This window comes from Perca flavescens, chromosome 7, assembly GCF_004354835.1.
Source record: "Perca flavescens isolate YP-PL-M2 chromosome 7, PFLA_1.0, whole genome shotgun sequence".
Classification (NCBI taxonomy): domain Eukaryota; kingdom Metazoa; phylum Chordata; class Actinopteri; order Perciformes; family Percidae; genus Perca; species Perca flavescens.
The window spans coordinates 22101780-22119014 of record NC_041337.1 but is presented as its reverse complement, the minus strand read 5'-3'; the positions used below and the strand labels follow the sequence as shown (position 1 = coordinate 22119014).

Below are 17235 nucleotides of genomic sequence, written 5' to 3'. Positions count from 1 at the left end.
CAGGTGTTTTTATGGCCATGAAATATACACAAAATGACTAATTAAAAGCCTTTTTCCTTTGCATCTGAAATGAAACCTGCTTCATTTTCAGAGAAGCCCCTGCCCCCAATTCTGTGTGTGGCCAGAGCTGCTGCTGTAAAAATGCAGACAAAAAGAGCATGTGTACATGACTCTGAGGTACATACCTAAACCTAGATGAAAGACCAACAAACTGTTAAAGTGAGGTGCGCAAGCACAAAACAAAACTTGTTTTTGTACCGCAACAACCGGTCTCACCTGCAAATTGCATTTGTTTTTCTCAGTGTGTCTGTGAAACAAGCTTTATCTATTCATATAACCACGCTATGTTTTTTCTCCTTTTTACAGCTCTGTGTTTTAACTCCTACTATACAAAGGCCAAACTCTCCTATAGTGTGTATGCATCTAGCTTCAAGGGCCACAAAGTGTATAACTGTAAAGGGTTCTTTCTTAAAAGATTGTTTATGCTGTTAGCACATTCTCTTGCTACTTCAGAATGACTGCCCCTGTCTGCTTAATCTATTTGATAACCAATGAATTATACCATGGGAACATTGTGTCACAATTAAACAGGTTATTATGAGTCATTTACGAGAGCACATTGTATGAAGCAACTTATTAAAAAATGTCCATGTCTAACAATAAATATGTGGAGCCACAACATGGAGCCACTGTTGTTTGTGAGAAGATAACAACATACTGAAGTGTGATACAGCACTGCAATATAACTTCACTATTTCTGACTTTATTTGACAATTGATCTCTTGGATTTGACAACTATGAAAAAAACCTGAGCCCCTCCACGCAGACTACAACTCCATGTAAGAGGAGTTTGAAGCAGTGGCTAAGTTTAGTGAGCTTAGGGAAAATCAAAGACTCAATATGTAATCCTGGGTGTAATATGAAGCTTAGCCTGGTCCTGCCATGCGCTCTTGACCCACAGCTGCTGGGAGAGTGCCTTACGGCCTTACGTTGTAAGCCTACTCCATTTATGAATTTCTTCATGCAGTTAACCATACACTGACAAGTTCCTGCCCCCCCCTCCCCCGGCCTGCCAGTTGAATCTGTCTTTACGGTAATAATGTTACTGGCTATTCATAATGTAACTTTAGAGGGTCTCTTTCCAATAATGGGCACACTTAAGCTTATGTGGATATGGCAATGCCACCCACTCTCTATCTAAGCATTTGCCCTTTAATACTATGGAGTGGAATGAAGGGCAAATGTAGTGTTGGTTTAAGATGTACAAACGGGTCAAGTATAAATCAAAGTATGGCGGGGACATCAGAAGAAAAAAAGATTGGAGGACGTAAGAGTCAAAATGTACCTGTAGAGGAGAAAGGTGCTTGGTGACTTTGGGCCTCGCTTGGTGGCATGTAGGTGCTGTCTTTTGAAGGCCTGACTTCAGCTTCTTTGTCATCATGGTAACTGTCCTCCTGAGAGCCTGCCACTGGCTCGCCCTCCTCTACGTTGTCTTCGTCATCGCTGCAGCCTGTGGGCTGTACCATGTACACGCCCTCAGGAGGGTCATCTTCGCCATTGCTGACTTTGAGTTCATGCTCCTGTTCATCATCGGGAGCTGGCGGTTCATCGCCGTACTCGCCGTTGACCCACTTCTCAATGGCCTCGCGTCTCTTCTGGTCCTCCTCTAGGCTCTGACTGAGGTTAAGGCTCTCTGGGAAGTTGGTCTCAGTGTCATCGTAGTGAGAACTGCCACGCTCACTGTTTCCTGCTACACTCTGGTCTCCCTCTGCATTCTGGGAGCTACTGTCGAACACCACCTGGCGGCTCAGCTTGGCACAGATAGCGTTGAGTTTTAAGCCACCTTTCCTTTTGGCGGCCATCTTGGGTTTTCCTGAGGTCGTTTCAGTGCATAAACTCCTTTCAGCTAATGGAAACAAGAATCAAACAAAAAATAATATGAGTTTAAGTTGTTCAGTATCACAATGATCTGTGTTACAGTTTAAGAAACTTGTACTCAATAAGAAGTGTTTTAAAAATGCTTTTAGCATCACCAGAAACTAAGTTTGAACCAGCTCTTCCACGTCAGTTAGTTGTACTGATTTTAAATATCACAATGGAAAAACACTGACCAACAGTGACTGCTGCTATTAATAACATCCAAAAGCACTTAACAATAACAGTGCAAGACTGGAAGGACACACAGAGATACTGTACATATCTTTCTAAGTCACACCTCTTTGGTCAGCTCAGAGATTAAAGCAGTGGTGGAAAAAAAAGGAGAAAAAAAGCACAGGCAGCTGAAACCAAAGGCTGATAGGTATCAGACCCCCTACGGTACTACAAGCAGCAAATACACGGCTACATAATCCTTCACATGACAGCGCTATAGAGACACTGTGAAATGTTATCTTCACTCTCACCTCAAGAGGCTGTGGCCCCGCCACTGAGTGGGGGGCTGCACAGCATTAAAGCTGTCAGGATGTAGAGTAAAAATGCTGAGCACTTTTGGTCTTTTTGGAGCTGTGTTCTCATGTTGGCTATTCAGTGGGATTAGACCCAATAACTGCGTAGGCTGCTGGTTTCACTTTATTAAAAGGAATATAATGTGCTACGTAGTTCTTTCTGCCATCTGCTGTTTTTTTTTTTACTGTTGATCTAGCCAAGAGAGTAACATAGATACATTGGACATGTCGTAGTTACCATGTTTTACATATCTTTACTTAACATGACATACTGCACAGTCTCAACATCTTTTCCCCCAGTGCAGCCTCTCTGAACAATAGAGCATGATAGAGTATGCTTTGGGGCAGGAATGGGTGGCATTATTTCAACCCAAGTGGGGCTATCTTTATAACATGTCCTCTGATGAGGCAGGAACAGCTGCCTGTCGCATTCCATATCCAGAGCTGCCTTTTTAGGGCAGAAACCGCACTCTAGTACCTTTCACTTTATTTCCAGAGCCACCAAAGTTCACCTTCCAACAGCATTTTCCAGACGCAAAAATCAAGGCCAGATCTTTATCAAGTTGTAAATAACTTTTAAAAAGCAAGGAGTCGACCGTGAGTAAAACCCTATTTATGGTATCAAAAAAAGCAGTTAAACCACCAGGGATCAGACAAGCATTTTAACTTGTATTCTGTTATTGTTTGGTAGTGTTAAGCTTTGTCAGTTGAGGCTCGGTGAAAACAGCTAAACAGCACACCACAGCAGAGATATTTCTCTTTGTGTAAAGTTGTATTGTACATCAGCCACACTGTGGTTAAGAAAATACACTATACTGAGCTAGGGACACACTATTTCAGCAGACAAAAATGTGTGATATGAGAGGTAACAAAGTTCTATCTTAAAGACTCAATTCACTTTCTATAATAATGAGTACGAGGCTCTTCATTTTCCCTCAGCCATAAAGCCAAGCACAATCATGTGTGAGCCATTGCCAGCATTATGTAAATCACATCGGTGCAACATAAAATCCTGTTTTCATTTTCTTTTGCAAAGCTGTAGAATCATTAGAAGATATACAATTTGAAGGAGTTTACAGATTACCCAGTCGCCAGACAATGCACCCCGGGCTCCCCACACATGCTTTCTCAGTTACTGTATTTACATTGTGGGCTTCCTCTCTAAAACAATGGCTTCAGGAATTATGTAGTTTTGAGGGGGCCATATATCAGCGGCACATTACTGTACAATTTAGTGTCAGACAATTGCAGGCGCGGGTGAAAGGGTCACCTTTGAGAAGACAGCAATTTTGAAAAGAAAGAAAAAAGAAATCAGCTGGAAAAACTATTAGGAAGTGGAAGACATAAATTTTCAAGTTTTCTTTTTTAGAAATACTCTCCAAAGGAAGATTGAGGTCATTTGGGTGTTGCAGTGGAGGTCATTATTTTCTGTTTACTGTGTTCAGTATTTCATGCTTTAACTACCGATTTCCTTTGCATCGCAATCTCAAGCTCCTTGTAGGAAATGACCCCGACACAGTTGTTTCTTTCCATTAGCGAGTATTTATGTATTATTTTCTGTTAACAATACAGAGCGTGCTACTGGTTGAGTATCTAAGCAGGCCTCTAACTGAATTATCAGACAGCTTACGCACATATTCAGTGTTTTCTTTTTAAAGGTAGGACGTGATTTGAAACAAATTTAATATTGCGAGCTTCCCATGAGTAGGAACATGCTATGGTTCGATGGTTTATGGAAACTGTCTAAACTATTATTTATGCTGAGGGTTTCTGTTCACAGCAGCTTTTTGCCATTGCTCACAATAGGGATTGCTATGGTAACACCAAGCTGTTTACCTCAAGTCGTTTGTGTGCATAATAGCGTACAATGAGATAAAATCTGTGGGGACCTACATGAAAGAACAACGTTTCCCTCTGGGACCAACTCCCCCACCTCCCTGAGAGTCCAGTAAGCATTCTGCCTTATTAATGAATATCAGACAGGAAAAACAACACTGTCACATGCATTGGACATTATTTACAGTCTGTTTTAGCCTGGTGTGCTAATTGTCAAGGAGGAGACACCTCAGTAAGCACTGGGAGTTGGAAAAAACAGGCAGGTTTGAATTTGAACACAACAGCTGAAACTAATTTTTCCAACTGCTTACGTTAACTCTGACACTATTTTTACTGGAAACAGTGCAGGGCCACAAAGGAGCGCCATATACTGCCTGTATAAGGCCAAAACCTGATGAAAAAACCAAGAAACTATTTTGAATACATTTGGACTAGGTCAGGGTCTTTTTCATCTTCAGTCAAAAATAAGCGCATCAAAGTTCTTTCAAGCCCTGTTTCTTCTCAGCGCTGGATGACAAAGCTTGTGTTCAAGTCTAGTCCGCCGCACTGACAAACTTAGTCTTCCACAGCTCTAAGCCCCACAGGTCTTGTTGGTTTTTGATGCAGAGTCTCTGTTTGTGTGTCAGAATGATATCATGCCCAATCAAGTGGTGTTTCAAATCCTAATAACGCTGTTGGAAGTGCATTATTTGTGTGAACGTGCACAGACTGTAATCAAGGCAACTAAGGATAAAGGATGTGGGAGTTTGGAATGGTTGAGACTGGCAGGGTCATGGCTTTACCTTTTTTTTGTTATACAAAACGAGGTAGCTTATGTCCAAAACGCTGTTTAATCATCCTATGGAAGATGTATGTAACTTGGCTTTATTGTTCATTGAAAGCGCATTACTGCACCATAAACCGACTCCCTGCAGCGCTCAGTCTGTATGGAGCGAGGACACAGGAGGGTCTGTATATAAGAGACGTAGATATTACCTGTTTAAACTGAAGCTTATCTCTTCACCTAATCAAACACAGGTACAGGGCTTGTTGCAGATTCCTGCTGAGTTCCAACATGACTGACACAGAGACAAACCCCCCGCAATATCAGGAGTTAATTAATACAAACAGGGTCTGGGAGATGTCTGTTCAGCTCAGGATTATTTTACAATATGCAACCGAGAGTTGCTGTATCTCTTTAAAAAAGCCCAGTTATAACTTTATGAATCTTTGGCAGGTTAATCGACAAGGCTGAAGTTCCCTGTGTGTAGCTCAGTGAACCTTTTGTGTCTGTGGCTCTCAAGGGAGATGTACGTGTGTGACAGCGTGTGTGCAAGAGTGTTTCAGGGAAATCACTGAGTCACACAGGCAAACGTACGCAGACACACTTGAAAATTACCATGATTTTATTTTTGTAAATTTACGGCTTGCAGGAAGAGAATGTTTCCCTCTTCTTTCTCTCTCCCCCAGCATGGTAGAGAGGCTGCGGCAGCCGCAAGGAAGTCAAGCGGAAAGCCACTGATGGACAACTACGCCACGACACCCAGACCCCAGCATCTGGCCCCTCTCTCATTTTTATTACACAAGAATAACAATAAGCAGGTCGTCGACCCCGCCGTGAGATTTTGCCACAGTTTTCCAACACTCGGTGCAGCCGATGCTGAGAAATTTCCATTTTTCCGCATGCATATTTAATTGAGTTTTGTCCCAGTGGTGCGGAAATGATTTGTTTTTTGCTCTCTGTTCACTTGACTCCTCTTCGGAGTCGCTAACCCTGATTAAGACGTTCCCGTTAATTTCCCAGCGCACACCTTTTTTTTGTGCATTAATGGTTCTGATCGTCTAATTAAAACTTCTCAGCTCGGCTGCTGATCACCGCTCGTTGTGCCTCTGACCTGAAGTTTTAATTGCCGCATCAGAAGCGATAATAATAATTTTGAGGTTCTGATGATTAAAAACAATGCCATTGCCAACTAGTTGATAGATGGGGGTTTAGGGGTGGGCACATGGGGATTTAGAAAGAGGGGTGTAAAGGCGGTTATACACATCCAAGGAGCAGGAAGGATGGGGGGGAAACTACTGTAGGTGATCACAGTTGGAAACGGGGTGGCAGAGCATATGCAACTCTCCAAGCCCTCCTGTCTCTCAGAGTCTTCCTAAAGAAACAGGTTTGGCTGGGACTGGGACTTAGCTTTCCCCACCTCAAATCTAAATCTGCCACTGTCTGATCCACTTTGGAGCTCTACTCACTTGGCAGGTTTGCCAGGTTGAGTAGGAGAAAGAAAAAGAGATAGAGAGAGCATGCGAGAAAGAGCGATAAAGGCACATAAAAGATGACGACAGTCCAATACCCTGAGCTTATTTTCATAAAAAGATAATAGCACAGTAGGCGCAGTACAATAGGCACATTGTTCATAAAGTGGCTGAATGAAAAAAAAGGAACCTACGGTGACTGTTGTCTCGGCCATAAAACATGATACTGACGAGATGTAAATGATACGTAGATTACTGTCAAAACAGGAGAAGTGAGATGCTTGTGATCTTCTTTTAAACAGTACTTTCACACTGTACTCCACAGATCACACAAACTGTAGAAATGATTCAGGCATGAAGAGAGAGACTATGCAGCAAGGAAACTGCCACCAGCACCAATCTATCACATTTTGATCTTTTTTTCTGATGGATTGTTTAGTTCTAAGTACAGAATCAATGTTTTTCTGCAAAACATATTATACATGAATGCAGGCGCACGCATACAGTATACAGACACATGGACGTACAGTCAGGAGGTAGCGGTCTTCTCTCCCCTGCCCCCTACCCTCCCCCTGTTCCTCTCTCTCACAAATGTATTTTATTATTCATCAGTTGGTTGCACATCTGCCTGATTGTTGTTGTGTTTTTCTATCAATAAAGCACGTATTGCTTTTAGTCTAGAATGTGACCTTGCACATTATGTGCTGTCTTTCTGGGGGTGCCGACCTTGAAGGACCCGTTTGGACTATTTCACTTCAGCTCGGTCCACGGGCTGTTATCAAACACAAGCCCTTCAGCCAAATGCCACTCTCCCATCACACTGCCGCAAAACACAAAGAAGACACTGCAGGACAAAGGCAGACACAAACGGCCCCAGTAAAACACACAGACTGACTGCATAGGACAATGGCTGAAGAAAACAATGTATATTTTTTAAGTGGAAGAGGAAATACGTTGAACTTAAGGGCGGTCAGGCAGGAAGTTGAAATCTAAGGACAAATACGCCCTGCGGCTTCATCACAAACAATTATGGTGTTTTCCAGAACAGAGGACAAGCAACTTAAAATGGTCTAAGGGAGAGAGAAAAAACAATCTGACATGAGTGACATGAACCATTCTGACAGCCTCGTACCAAAACAGCCAACTTTCATTGAGTTTGCTGCTTAGGGTAATTCATGGGACACACGGCTAACTTGTTAAAATTGTACATCAAGTCTGGACTCACAGCTGGCACCAGATGACAATTTAATTTCTTAGTGTTTGTATTGCAGGAGGCAAAAACTTTGCTTTAAAAATACACAATGGCACACAGTCCCATGCTTCCACAGACTGAAACAAGGGAAATTTATTCCTGCAGCTTTGTTTTGAAGCTCAGCTCCCATGTTCAGTTTCAAGACACTGGGAGTGCAATTTGATAAGCCAACCGCCATGGTAAATGAGCAGACGACCCCTGTGTCCCTCCCTCATGGTTGCTGTGCTTGGTGCGGCTGCAAGGCAGTGTGGGTAGTACAGTGGAGAAAGGGCTCAGCGGTGCACCTCTCAAGGGCCCTTGAGCTAATATCTGTACAGATTAACTGCTTCAGTTGTATTTTGGTCACGGGGATCTCTCTTTGCCTTTGTGGCTTGTTGAGAGGGAGAAGGGGAGATGTGTGTGAGTGTGTACTGTGCTCATATGAGTGTTACTTACACACTTTCTTCTGTAGCGAAGTGAACGGCCTGCTCGCCTAAGAGGTCAGGGGCCGCCAGACTGGTGTATGTCACTCCATGTCATTATCTTTGGGGCCATATTTAATTTACCAGAATCTGGAGCTATACTGCTGAGTAAGTCATCCCCGTCCTCTTACCATTACCTACCCCCTCTATCTCTCCACAAGACAGACACACACACACACACACACACACACACACACACACACACACACACACACACACACACACACACAGAGTGTCAATCCTCCAGGGTAAACTCAGCACACGCCGCTCCATTAGTTATCAATTAAGTCTGGAAATCTCCACCTGGCTTACACACACAGATGAAGCCGGCACACATACGTAGCGCCCCTCTCAACAGGAAGTTGAGGAGAGCGTGCCTTATTTGACTACAAGTGTGGAGAGAGTGTGGTTGTGTGTCCGTGTGGGTGGCACTTTTGTCCATGAGGTTAACCTTGATATGAGGCCCTGTCAGGCCAGATAATGTCAATCAATGACAAGCCCTCACAGATAACCCCTAATGTGAAGCCTAAAAAGCAAAGCTGTTTAGATCTTTAGACATGCCCCCTTTCACCAGCATATGAAGTGCATTACAAGGAAATGAGCTGTGGCATTTCTTTAATAAGACTCTTAAGACATTTTGACAGCATATAAGGCACTCTGCCGTTAAAAAAATTAAATAAAGCCCCCGCTGACAAAGCCTCCTCCTCACACAAGGCAGCGTTCTGATGGGCAGATCCAAGTCCCTGTTAAGTGGAGGAGAGGAAAAGACGTGTAGGGAGGAGGGAAAAGGAAAAAGAAGGGTGGACCTTTCTCTTCTTTTTTCTCAAGCTCTTGGGGACTTCTTAATTGATTTCCAAGGTTACGTTTCAAATTTGTTTTTCAGATACGAGGGCCTTGTGAATGAGAGTGCAAGTCAATGTTTTTCAAGCAATTTCCCTAAATTCTGCCTGGTTTGGAACGTTTGCATCAGATCTCGTTGACCTCCTTCCCCCTCCCACCTCCTCTCACTCTCCTCCCTTAGCTTTTTCCTCTCCTCTCTCTCCTTGAAGAGAAAGAAGGAGGTGACATTAACCCAAAAAAGCATGTGTTTCCCAGACAGGATGCCTGCGCTGACAACATCGATCCCTGGCTCCCATTAAAACATTTGCTCTGCCTGACAGACTTTTCCTCTTTTGGACTTTATATGTGGTCGAATGAATCACATGTTAAAATGTCATCCTGAGCAGGTTCTCTACCTGTCCAACAAAAATGAACCATGGCTCGCTCAAAATCTGAGGCTTTTTCAAACACTTACTTTTGTATCATATTATACACTTTCAATGTTCAATGTATTCTTCTTATGTAGCACAATTAAAGTTTGATCAAAATAAATTCTTTGTAGTACTAAGAGAGGAAGTGATGAGAATGAGTCTTCCTGCTCATGGGATTTGCATTTTTTAGACCCTGTGGCTGTGACTCGGTTGCCAGAACTTTAGTTTGTTAGCTTTTACTTTTCTGATAAGCAGGATGGAAGTGACTTTAGGGCTGATATATGATATATTAAATATATTAATAATATTGTGTATGTGTGTCCATGTGTGGTTGGGGGAGTGTGTGTATGTGCACAATACTCTGTAAACACATATGTTAAGTGGCTTATTAAGTGTGTGTGTGTGTGTGTGTGTGTGTGTGTGTGTGTGTGTGTGTGTGTGTGTGTGTGTGTGCATGTGTGTGGGGCTGTAGACAGCAGGGCATTGTGCACTGTGCTCTCCTTCTGCTCTTCTCTGTCTAGTGGCTGCAGGTCACGTCATTTGCTTTAAGACACACACTGTTGAATATGCACACTGACATTTCTACATACTCAGGAAAAACTGATCCACATTGAGAATAAACACACCACTGCATCAGTGATAACCAAAAAGTTCAATGTGAACTGGAAGGCGGAACTAAACGTGGCAGTTTTCACCTAAAACAGGAACATTCTTGTTTCTGGGAGTTCAGTAGAGAGAGGAATGTGCCATGACTGAATTTGAAGGTGTGATAAAACAACACTCACAATAAGGGAGAGAAAAAAAGTAAAATGACTGTGAAAAGATGAAACAAGCAAAGCTGCTTTACAAGAAAAAAAAGAGGGCTGTCTATTTTGGGTCTCAGTATACAAAAGGAAGTGCTGCTAAGTTGACTCAAACAAATAAATATGCTTTTGATAAAAACCACAGCAACTACTTTTGCATTCTACACCAAACCCACTTTGTTTCCTGCATCTTTATCTTCATGACTTGCCACATTTGTGAGAAGCGTCTCACAAAATTGTCAAGCACAAACAACTGGAGGTTTTTCAAACGGTGCAGTGTTGACGGCTTAAAATGTAATTTTATTTGAAAATTGACAGGAAAGTCTCAGAAGTGAACATGGAGCGCTTGCCTATTTGCACTGTATCCAGCTGCCCGTTTTACATTTCTCAACATTAATATTCCTCTTATTATTATTTTAAAGTGAAAACGGATACTCTGTTGAAGTGCAAATCTGATGAATTACGGGAGCAGATTGCTGCTATTAATTATTAAAACCTATTTTATAAATATTCAGGTCTGTCATGCATCTAATAATGAACGCTTTAGAGGAGGTTACTTCCCGTGCGCATCCTAATGTGTCAGAAATATCACTTTTAATCACGCTTGTGTCAGCGAGTGCTGGGTTTGAACCTCACGAAAAAATCTACCAAATCAGGGAAACTCGGCTGGCCTACTACTGTGCTCATCACAGCTTGTCCGTTCCTACTGTTTCACATGATCCAGGTTCTTCTCCTGCCCTGTCTAAAGAGGTGGTGAACACCTCACAGCATTCTTACTGTGGTAATTTGAATGGAGAATAATGCATCGGCAGCACTCTACCCTTCTGGACACACCTAGTCCCAGCGCTACTGCTGCCATATGCTGTGTTGATACATATTCATAACACTTTCTCGTGTGTTGAGTGTTGGTGTGCAATGAGGCTTAAATGAGTGTCTCACAACTTCAAATGGGAAGAGGAAAAAAGAAAAGAAAAAAGCCAGGCACAAAGAAAGTTGGACTGCTCTTCCCCCTGTTTCCGCTCTCCTCTTTTCTTCCTTCCTTTTCTGCAAAGAAGACAAGTTTGGGGGCTGATAGGTGATCCAATGGCTTCTGTGAGGATGAGCAAGAGGCTGCTGAGTTTGAGGATTGTCTTCAAGAAGCTGTGAGAGGCGGCACCTGTCAACATGGTTGGATAAACTGTGCTGTCAGGTGGGCCGTTCTTACTGGTAGGCCGAGAGTCATTGGCACTGCACCACAACTTTCATACAACCTAGCAATATATGCATATGCTGCATGGAGCATACAGTACACACAACTAGATACACACACACACACACACACACACACACACACACACACACACACACACACACACACACACACACACACACACTGTGAAGCACTCTAAGATTAACACTGTCAGAGCTACAATGATACCCCTTCATTATCTGCACACGGGGCCTCCTTCGTGCACTCGTTTGCCTCACTGTCCTCTCTACTGCTACTCTATGGAGGTAGTAATTACTAAAGCTAACATTTCTTGCTCTCTGTGCCTCCAACTACTCTTCACTTCCCCATTATTTCTATCTCTTTTTGCAGTGCTTTCAATTGACTTGCCAGCCTTTTACCAACTGGTGAGACAGCTGAAGGTATGCCAGAGTAGATGGCAGCACCAGTGTGACTCACTTTGTATGTTTGAGCGCTGTATTATAAGATTAGTTTGTGCCCAGCTGATGTGCAATGAAGGCACAGTGTGGTACCCTAGATTCAGATCAGTCCTCTGGGTCAAACACTCATTGTGGTACAACAACAGAGAAATGCTTGATGTACCCCTACAGTATCTGTTGTACTATACATTGTTGGTTTAACAGGCTGGGATCAGAGAGATGGTCCCTCTTGGATGGCATTTTTCATTACCAACAATGCTCTTACTCTTTGGCTTTCTTCTTCCTCTCCCACTGGAATTGTGGCTTTATCAAAGGTGATAGCTTGCTCAGGCGCATTTTCTCAAACGTCTTCTTCAGCTAGCCATTTCCCAAGCCGCTCTGGGGTAAACGTCACTCATAAAAACCGGGGAAGATTTGATGGTGAGATCAAAAAGAAAGCAAAGAGAGCAGGGAGATGGGGGAAAAAAGAGAAATGATACCCTCCTCCCCCATCTGACACCAACGAGTGCTGAGGGTAATATCTCCAAGCAGGGCCTGTGTTTTCAGACGCAAAGACAACAAAACGTCGGGTGCTGCCATGAGACATCAAAATGGGCGATTTTGACTTCAGAGGGTCTTCAGATGCTTGAGGAGCTGAGAGAACAGAAGGTACCAGCAGGCTGTTAACAACCGATGCGGGAACCACGCCAGAAAGACTCTCTCCTCCTAAAATGCCAATCGGCACCAGATCAGCAAAGGATTCCGCCATACTGTAATATCCCACCTGAGCACTTTAATCTGCTGAATGTGAAATGGCTTGAAAGTTTATCAGCTGCTATTTATTGTACCATTGGGATAACATGCTAAAAAGTAAAGAAATTCCACAGGAAGGTGCCATAAAGGCTGAAAGACAAACAAAATGAACCACACACAAAGACTGTTTTAAGGAGCCAGAGGGCTTCAACAGGTGCCTTGAAATCAGGAATTGTATGTCTTTTGCCTTACAGAAAGATTTTCATCAGCAAATCAAAGACTTGCTTCATTCTTTGGAACCTGAGTTGTGTTGTGACACGCCGAGAGGTACGTCCGCATTTTCTCTAGTGTTGTTTTCGTTCATTCTTGAAGCATTAGGCTCACTCTAAATAGCCTCAAGGAGATTAGGCTTGCTCATATTCAAATGCACATTTCTTCTAAAACCCACTCTACGAGTGGGCCAAGGAGATCAGCACAGGAACCTGGTGAGACGGTAGTCAGAGAAGATTCTGTCATGCATAAATCAGCAGAGAGAAGGAAAAGAGACACAGAGGAAGAGTGAGAGAGACTGAGGTAAAAGACAAACAAGTGTTGGCTCTGCTATATGAGTTTAGTTAGCTAGAGAGTTAGTGCATGAGTTATGGCTAGCGAAGGGCTGAGGGACGCTGTATTTATGAGGGGACTGAGTGAGTGTTAAATCCCTGGTAAGAAATAAAGTCGTCCCTGAGCGAACAGGGGAAACATTTCACTCAGTCTAAGAGGTGCCTTGAAAAAAAATGAAAGCCATCCCTCTTCCAGGGGAAGCACTATTCCGTATCCCCTAAAATTGCTTTATTCCTTAAAAATGCTATAGATCACATCCAAGTGGATTGAATCTCATATTTGAATAGAGAGGAGGATTCTCTGTGTGCATAATATCAAGGGAGTTCACAAGCCAAGGAAAGAATCTGATTCTTCTAAAATTGCATGCAGATTTTCTGAGGGATCTTTGGCTAAGGGGGGCTGCCAAAACAGACAGTGCACTTGTTGCAGTGCAAGGGTTCATCCAAGAAAAGTTTATCACTGTGCTTTATTCAGGAAAAAGAAGTTTTCTTTTATCAATAAGTTGAATTCATCTATCTAAATTAATGTAAATATCTATCCATCTATCAATCTAAATGCAGGTACATTTTTGTTAAATTTGTTTCTTCAAAAAATAATGTTGCATGAGGTCAAACTTAAAAGGCCAGAAACAAAGGAAGGCACATGGCCAATGGAAAAGGAAACGCTTCACAGTGCACTTTGTGCACATCCAACTCCGACCCATCTCCAAACTCAGCAGTGGTAATAACAATTATAACTTAAAAAGGCTATATTTTTGCATTAACTTAAAAGGCTATATCTTTTTCGTCCCCTCCAGCCTGCACGGCCTCACTTACTCTAAGTATCTTCATAAATCACCAGTTACTGTTAACATGTACTCCACAATTCAGTCATCAATCTCCTACCAGGTCAGAGTGAAAACAGAGGGGGAAATGTCTGCTTAGTAAAATGTCTCTCTCGTGAATGCTGCTACCACCACCCACTACTCAAACACACACACACACACACACACACACACACACACACACACACACACACACCAGTTAAATAACAAATACACGCGCCCGGCACACAGCAACCAGAGCAGTCTTATGGGACACAGGAGCGGTTGCCAGATCGCCACGGTAACGCAAGCCAAATTCAATTCTGACTTCACCTTTCACTTGGGAAGCTGGTTCCATTTGTTATAAAAACAAATAAACAGCAAGCGTGAAGTTAGAGCAGGCCAACTTCTCCCTTGTCTCTCTTTTCTTTTTCTTTTTTTCCTGTGGGCCTCGACAAGAAATATCAGACCCACTGTGGCAGTAGGCTGTTTGAGAGACACACACCAAAAGGGCCGCATGTAAATCTGCGTTTATGTTCACAGACACAGTATTTATTTAGCCAAAAGGAGAAAATCTAATTGTACACGAGGAGGATTATTCCTCTCAGAACCGTGTCTCCACGAGAGAGAAAAGGACTCTTTAGCCTTTCTTCAACAGACACTGTTTACATCAGTAGAGTGGAAAATCCCTCCGATGACAAACCTCTCCATCACAACATCTGTATCTAAACAGCCGAATCAATCTCGACCAACACCGCAAATTATCTCATGTCATTTTCAAAAACATCTGCACTTGACATTAGAGCGAAGGGATTTTAGGTGCTTTTTTTTCATAATTTATTATTTTAGTCTGCGAAACGGTGTATTTAGATTGTATATTTTTTCCGTTTAAAGTCAAATAAAGTATTTGTGTAGCCGTTGATCACTTTAACAGCCTGAAATTGCTCTATAATAAATTAAAAGTATTTGCTATAAAGTAAAGTAATGCGTAATTAGTAGTGGATGAAGAATTCAGATCCCTTACCTAAGTAATTAAAAAATACCCAATTACAAGTTAAAGTCCTGCATTCAAAATAAACAAAAAGCTGTACTTTAAAAGTACTGAAGTAAAAAAAGTTAAAAGTTGGGTAGTTTATAGATTAAACCACTACTGTTGGGTAGTTTAATCTATAACAATGCATCATATTTTATAAGCTCATTATATATTTTATTTGTAAAATATTAATGTTTAGTAACTAGTTACTTTAAATGTCAAATAAATATAGTGGAGTAAAAACTACAACATATTTCCCTCTGAAATGTGGTTGAGTAAAAGTATAAAGTAGAATAAGATAGAAGTACAGCATTTACATAAATGTACTTTCCACCACTGAATGTCATAAATGTAACTGTAGAATATACAAAAGTGGAAGTCTGGAGTGCTATATGGCATAATACAAAAGTCAACAACAAAACCTTTGAGGAAGCAACACCATTAAAACTAATTAAAAACATCACTGACATCCTGTGCACTATAGGCGCAAAAATAAAAAGCGGCAACATTTTCCAAAAAGACAAACATTACACTTGCTCCGTTTCCTAACTCTCACTCAGGCTCTCTCTCACACACACAGGCACGCACACACACTTTGACACCACCCACCACATCACTACACATGCGTGCCTGACTCATGCCAACTGCAACTAGTAGCAGACCCGTTCACCTCGAGGTAGTACTCAACTCCTGTGTGTGTGAGAGGGGGGAGAGGGAGAGAGAGAGAGAGAGAGAGAGAGAGAGAGAGAGAGTGTGAGAGGGAGAGAAAGAGAGAGAGAGGAAGGTGTGTGTGAGTCTTACCTGGCAGCAGACCGCCCTCTGCGCTCTGTCTCACCTCTCCCTCCTGCCCTGGAAGAATTCTCTCCACAAAGCAAGGCATTTTCTCCTAAACTGCTCTCTGCCAAGGCTCTGCTCTCTCTCTCTCTCTCTCTCTCTCTCCCCCCCTCTCCTTCTGTCTCTTTCTCCCTCCCTCTCTCCTTCTCACTCCTTTCCTCTTTCCCACTCTGTCCTCCTCTCGCTGTCTATCTCTCCTCCCTCCTTAGCCTCCCCCTCCCTCCTTCTCTCTCCACTCCCTCCCCTTCTCCCTCCCTCTCCTAGCACAGATGTCGAGGCTGTGCGAGTTTACCCACTTTACCAGTAGGGGTCCTTCATCGCCCTTCTCCACCCCACGGCCACATGGGGGAACAAAACACACACACATATACACACACAGGCCCCAGGAAGAGAGAGCCACTTAACGGGCGCCCTCCTGTCACTGCTACAATGAGAGCCCTGTGTCGAGCAGCACGGCTGTATGAGCTGTGTGCATGTGTGTGTGTGAGAGAGAGACAGGTGTGAAGTGGGTGGTGTGCACAGGGAGCTGGCCCTCGGCCCTTTCCAGCCCTGTTCAGCACTGTTTGGCTAGGCTCGGTCCTGGCTCCTGGCCCCTGAAGTGTAGTACAGTAGTGGCACGCACGCACGCACGCACACACACACGCATGCACACACACACACACACACACACACACACTCACACTCACGCATATGAACACACAGATTGACTTACGGTCTCTCAGAGCCAGCAGCAGCCAGAGAGTGAGAGAGAGATTGTGGGCATGCACAAGCATACACACTTTCACTCATACACAACATAGACACACACACACACACACACACACACACACACACACACACACACACACACACACACACAATATAACTCTGCCGCTGTTTGCTACGGCTGCTGTTGACAGTGATAGCATGTGCTTTGTGGCCTATGTGTGTGTCAGTGTGCATGTGCAAGCACACACAAACAGACAGCGGATGTCTATTGGCTCTCATATTTCATGTCTCTATTCTATCCGGGGTTGTTTTGTTTTTTTTCATTTAAAAAAAGAAAACAGCATTCATTGACACTGGCATGTTAGATTTGAAGGCTCTTAGCTAGTGTACAGTGGGGAATTTCTAGTTTCTCTTCTACTTGTGGGGCACTTTTAACATTGCAATATCAATACTGGAGAATATTAGCTGTCCTGCTGAAGAATGTCAGATCTGTTTGCCTTTGAATAAGGACAGATTCACCTGGGTAAAAGAAAGGAAGATCTATCAGTGTCTATAAGCCTGTGATTATCTTATGTGTACAACATTGTGTTAACAATTA

At 42.9% G+C, this 17235-nt stretch overlaps 1 protein-coding gene across 5 annotated transcripts in view; it reads right to left on the bottom strand.

The window, feature by feature from the left end:
- The window catches only part of casz1 (castor zinc finger 1), a 74609-nt gene that overhangs the window by 30139 nt on the left and 27235 nt on the right, over positions 1–17235 (bottom strand). For 4 of the 5 annotated variants that reach the window (XM_028583082.1, XM_028583085.1, XM_028583083.1 and 1 more), the window contains exons 1-2: positions 15897–16013; positions 1346–1906 (exon numbers count right to left, since the gene is read on the bottom strand). In XM_028583082.1, coding sequence (XP_028438883.1) covers positions 1346–1906; positions 15897–15975 — 640 coding nt within the window. In that variant the 5' untranslated portion in view covers positions 15976–16013. Of the gene's footprint in view, positions 1–1345; positions 1907–15896; positions 16014–17235 lie in introns of those variants that run through there. The other variant, XM_028583084.1, reaches the window with a different exon arrangement.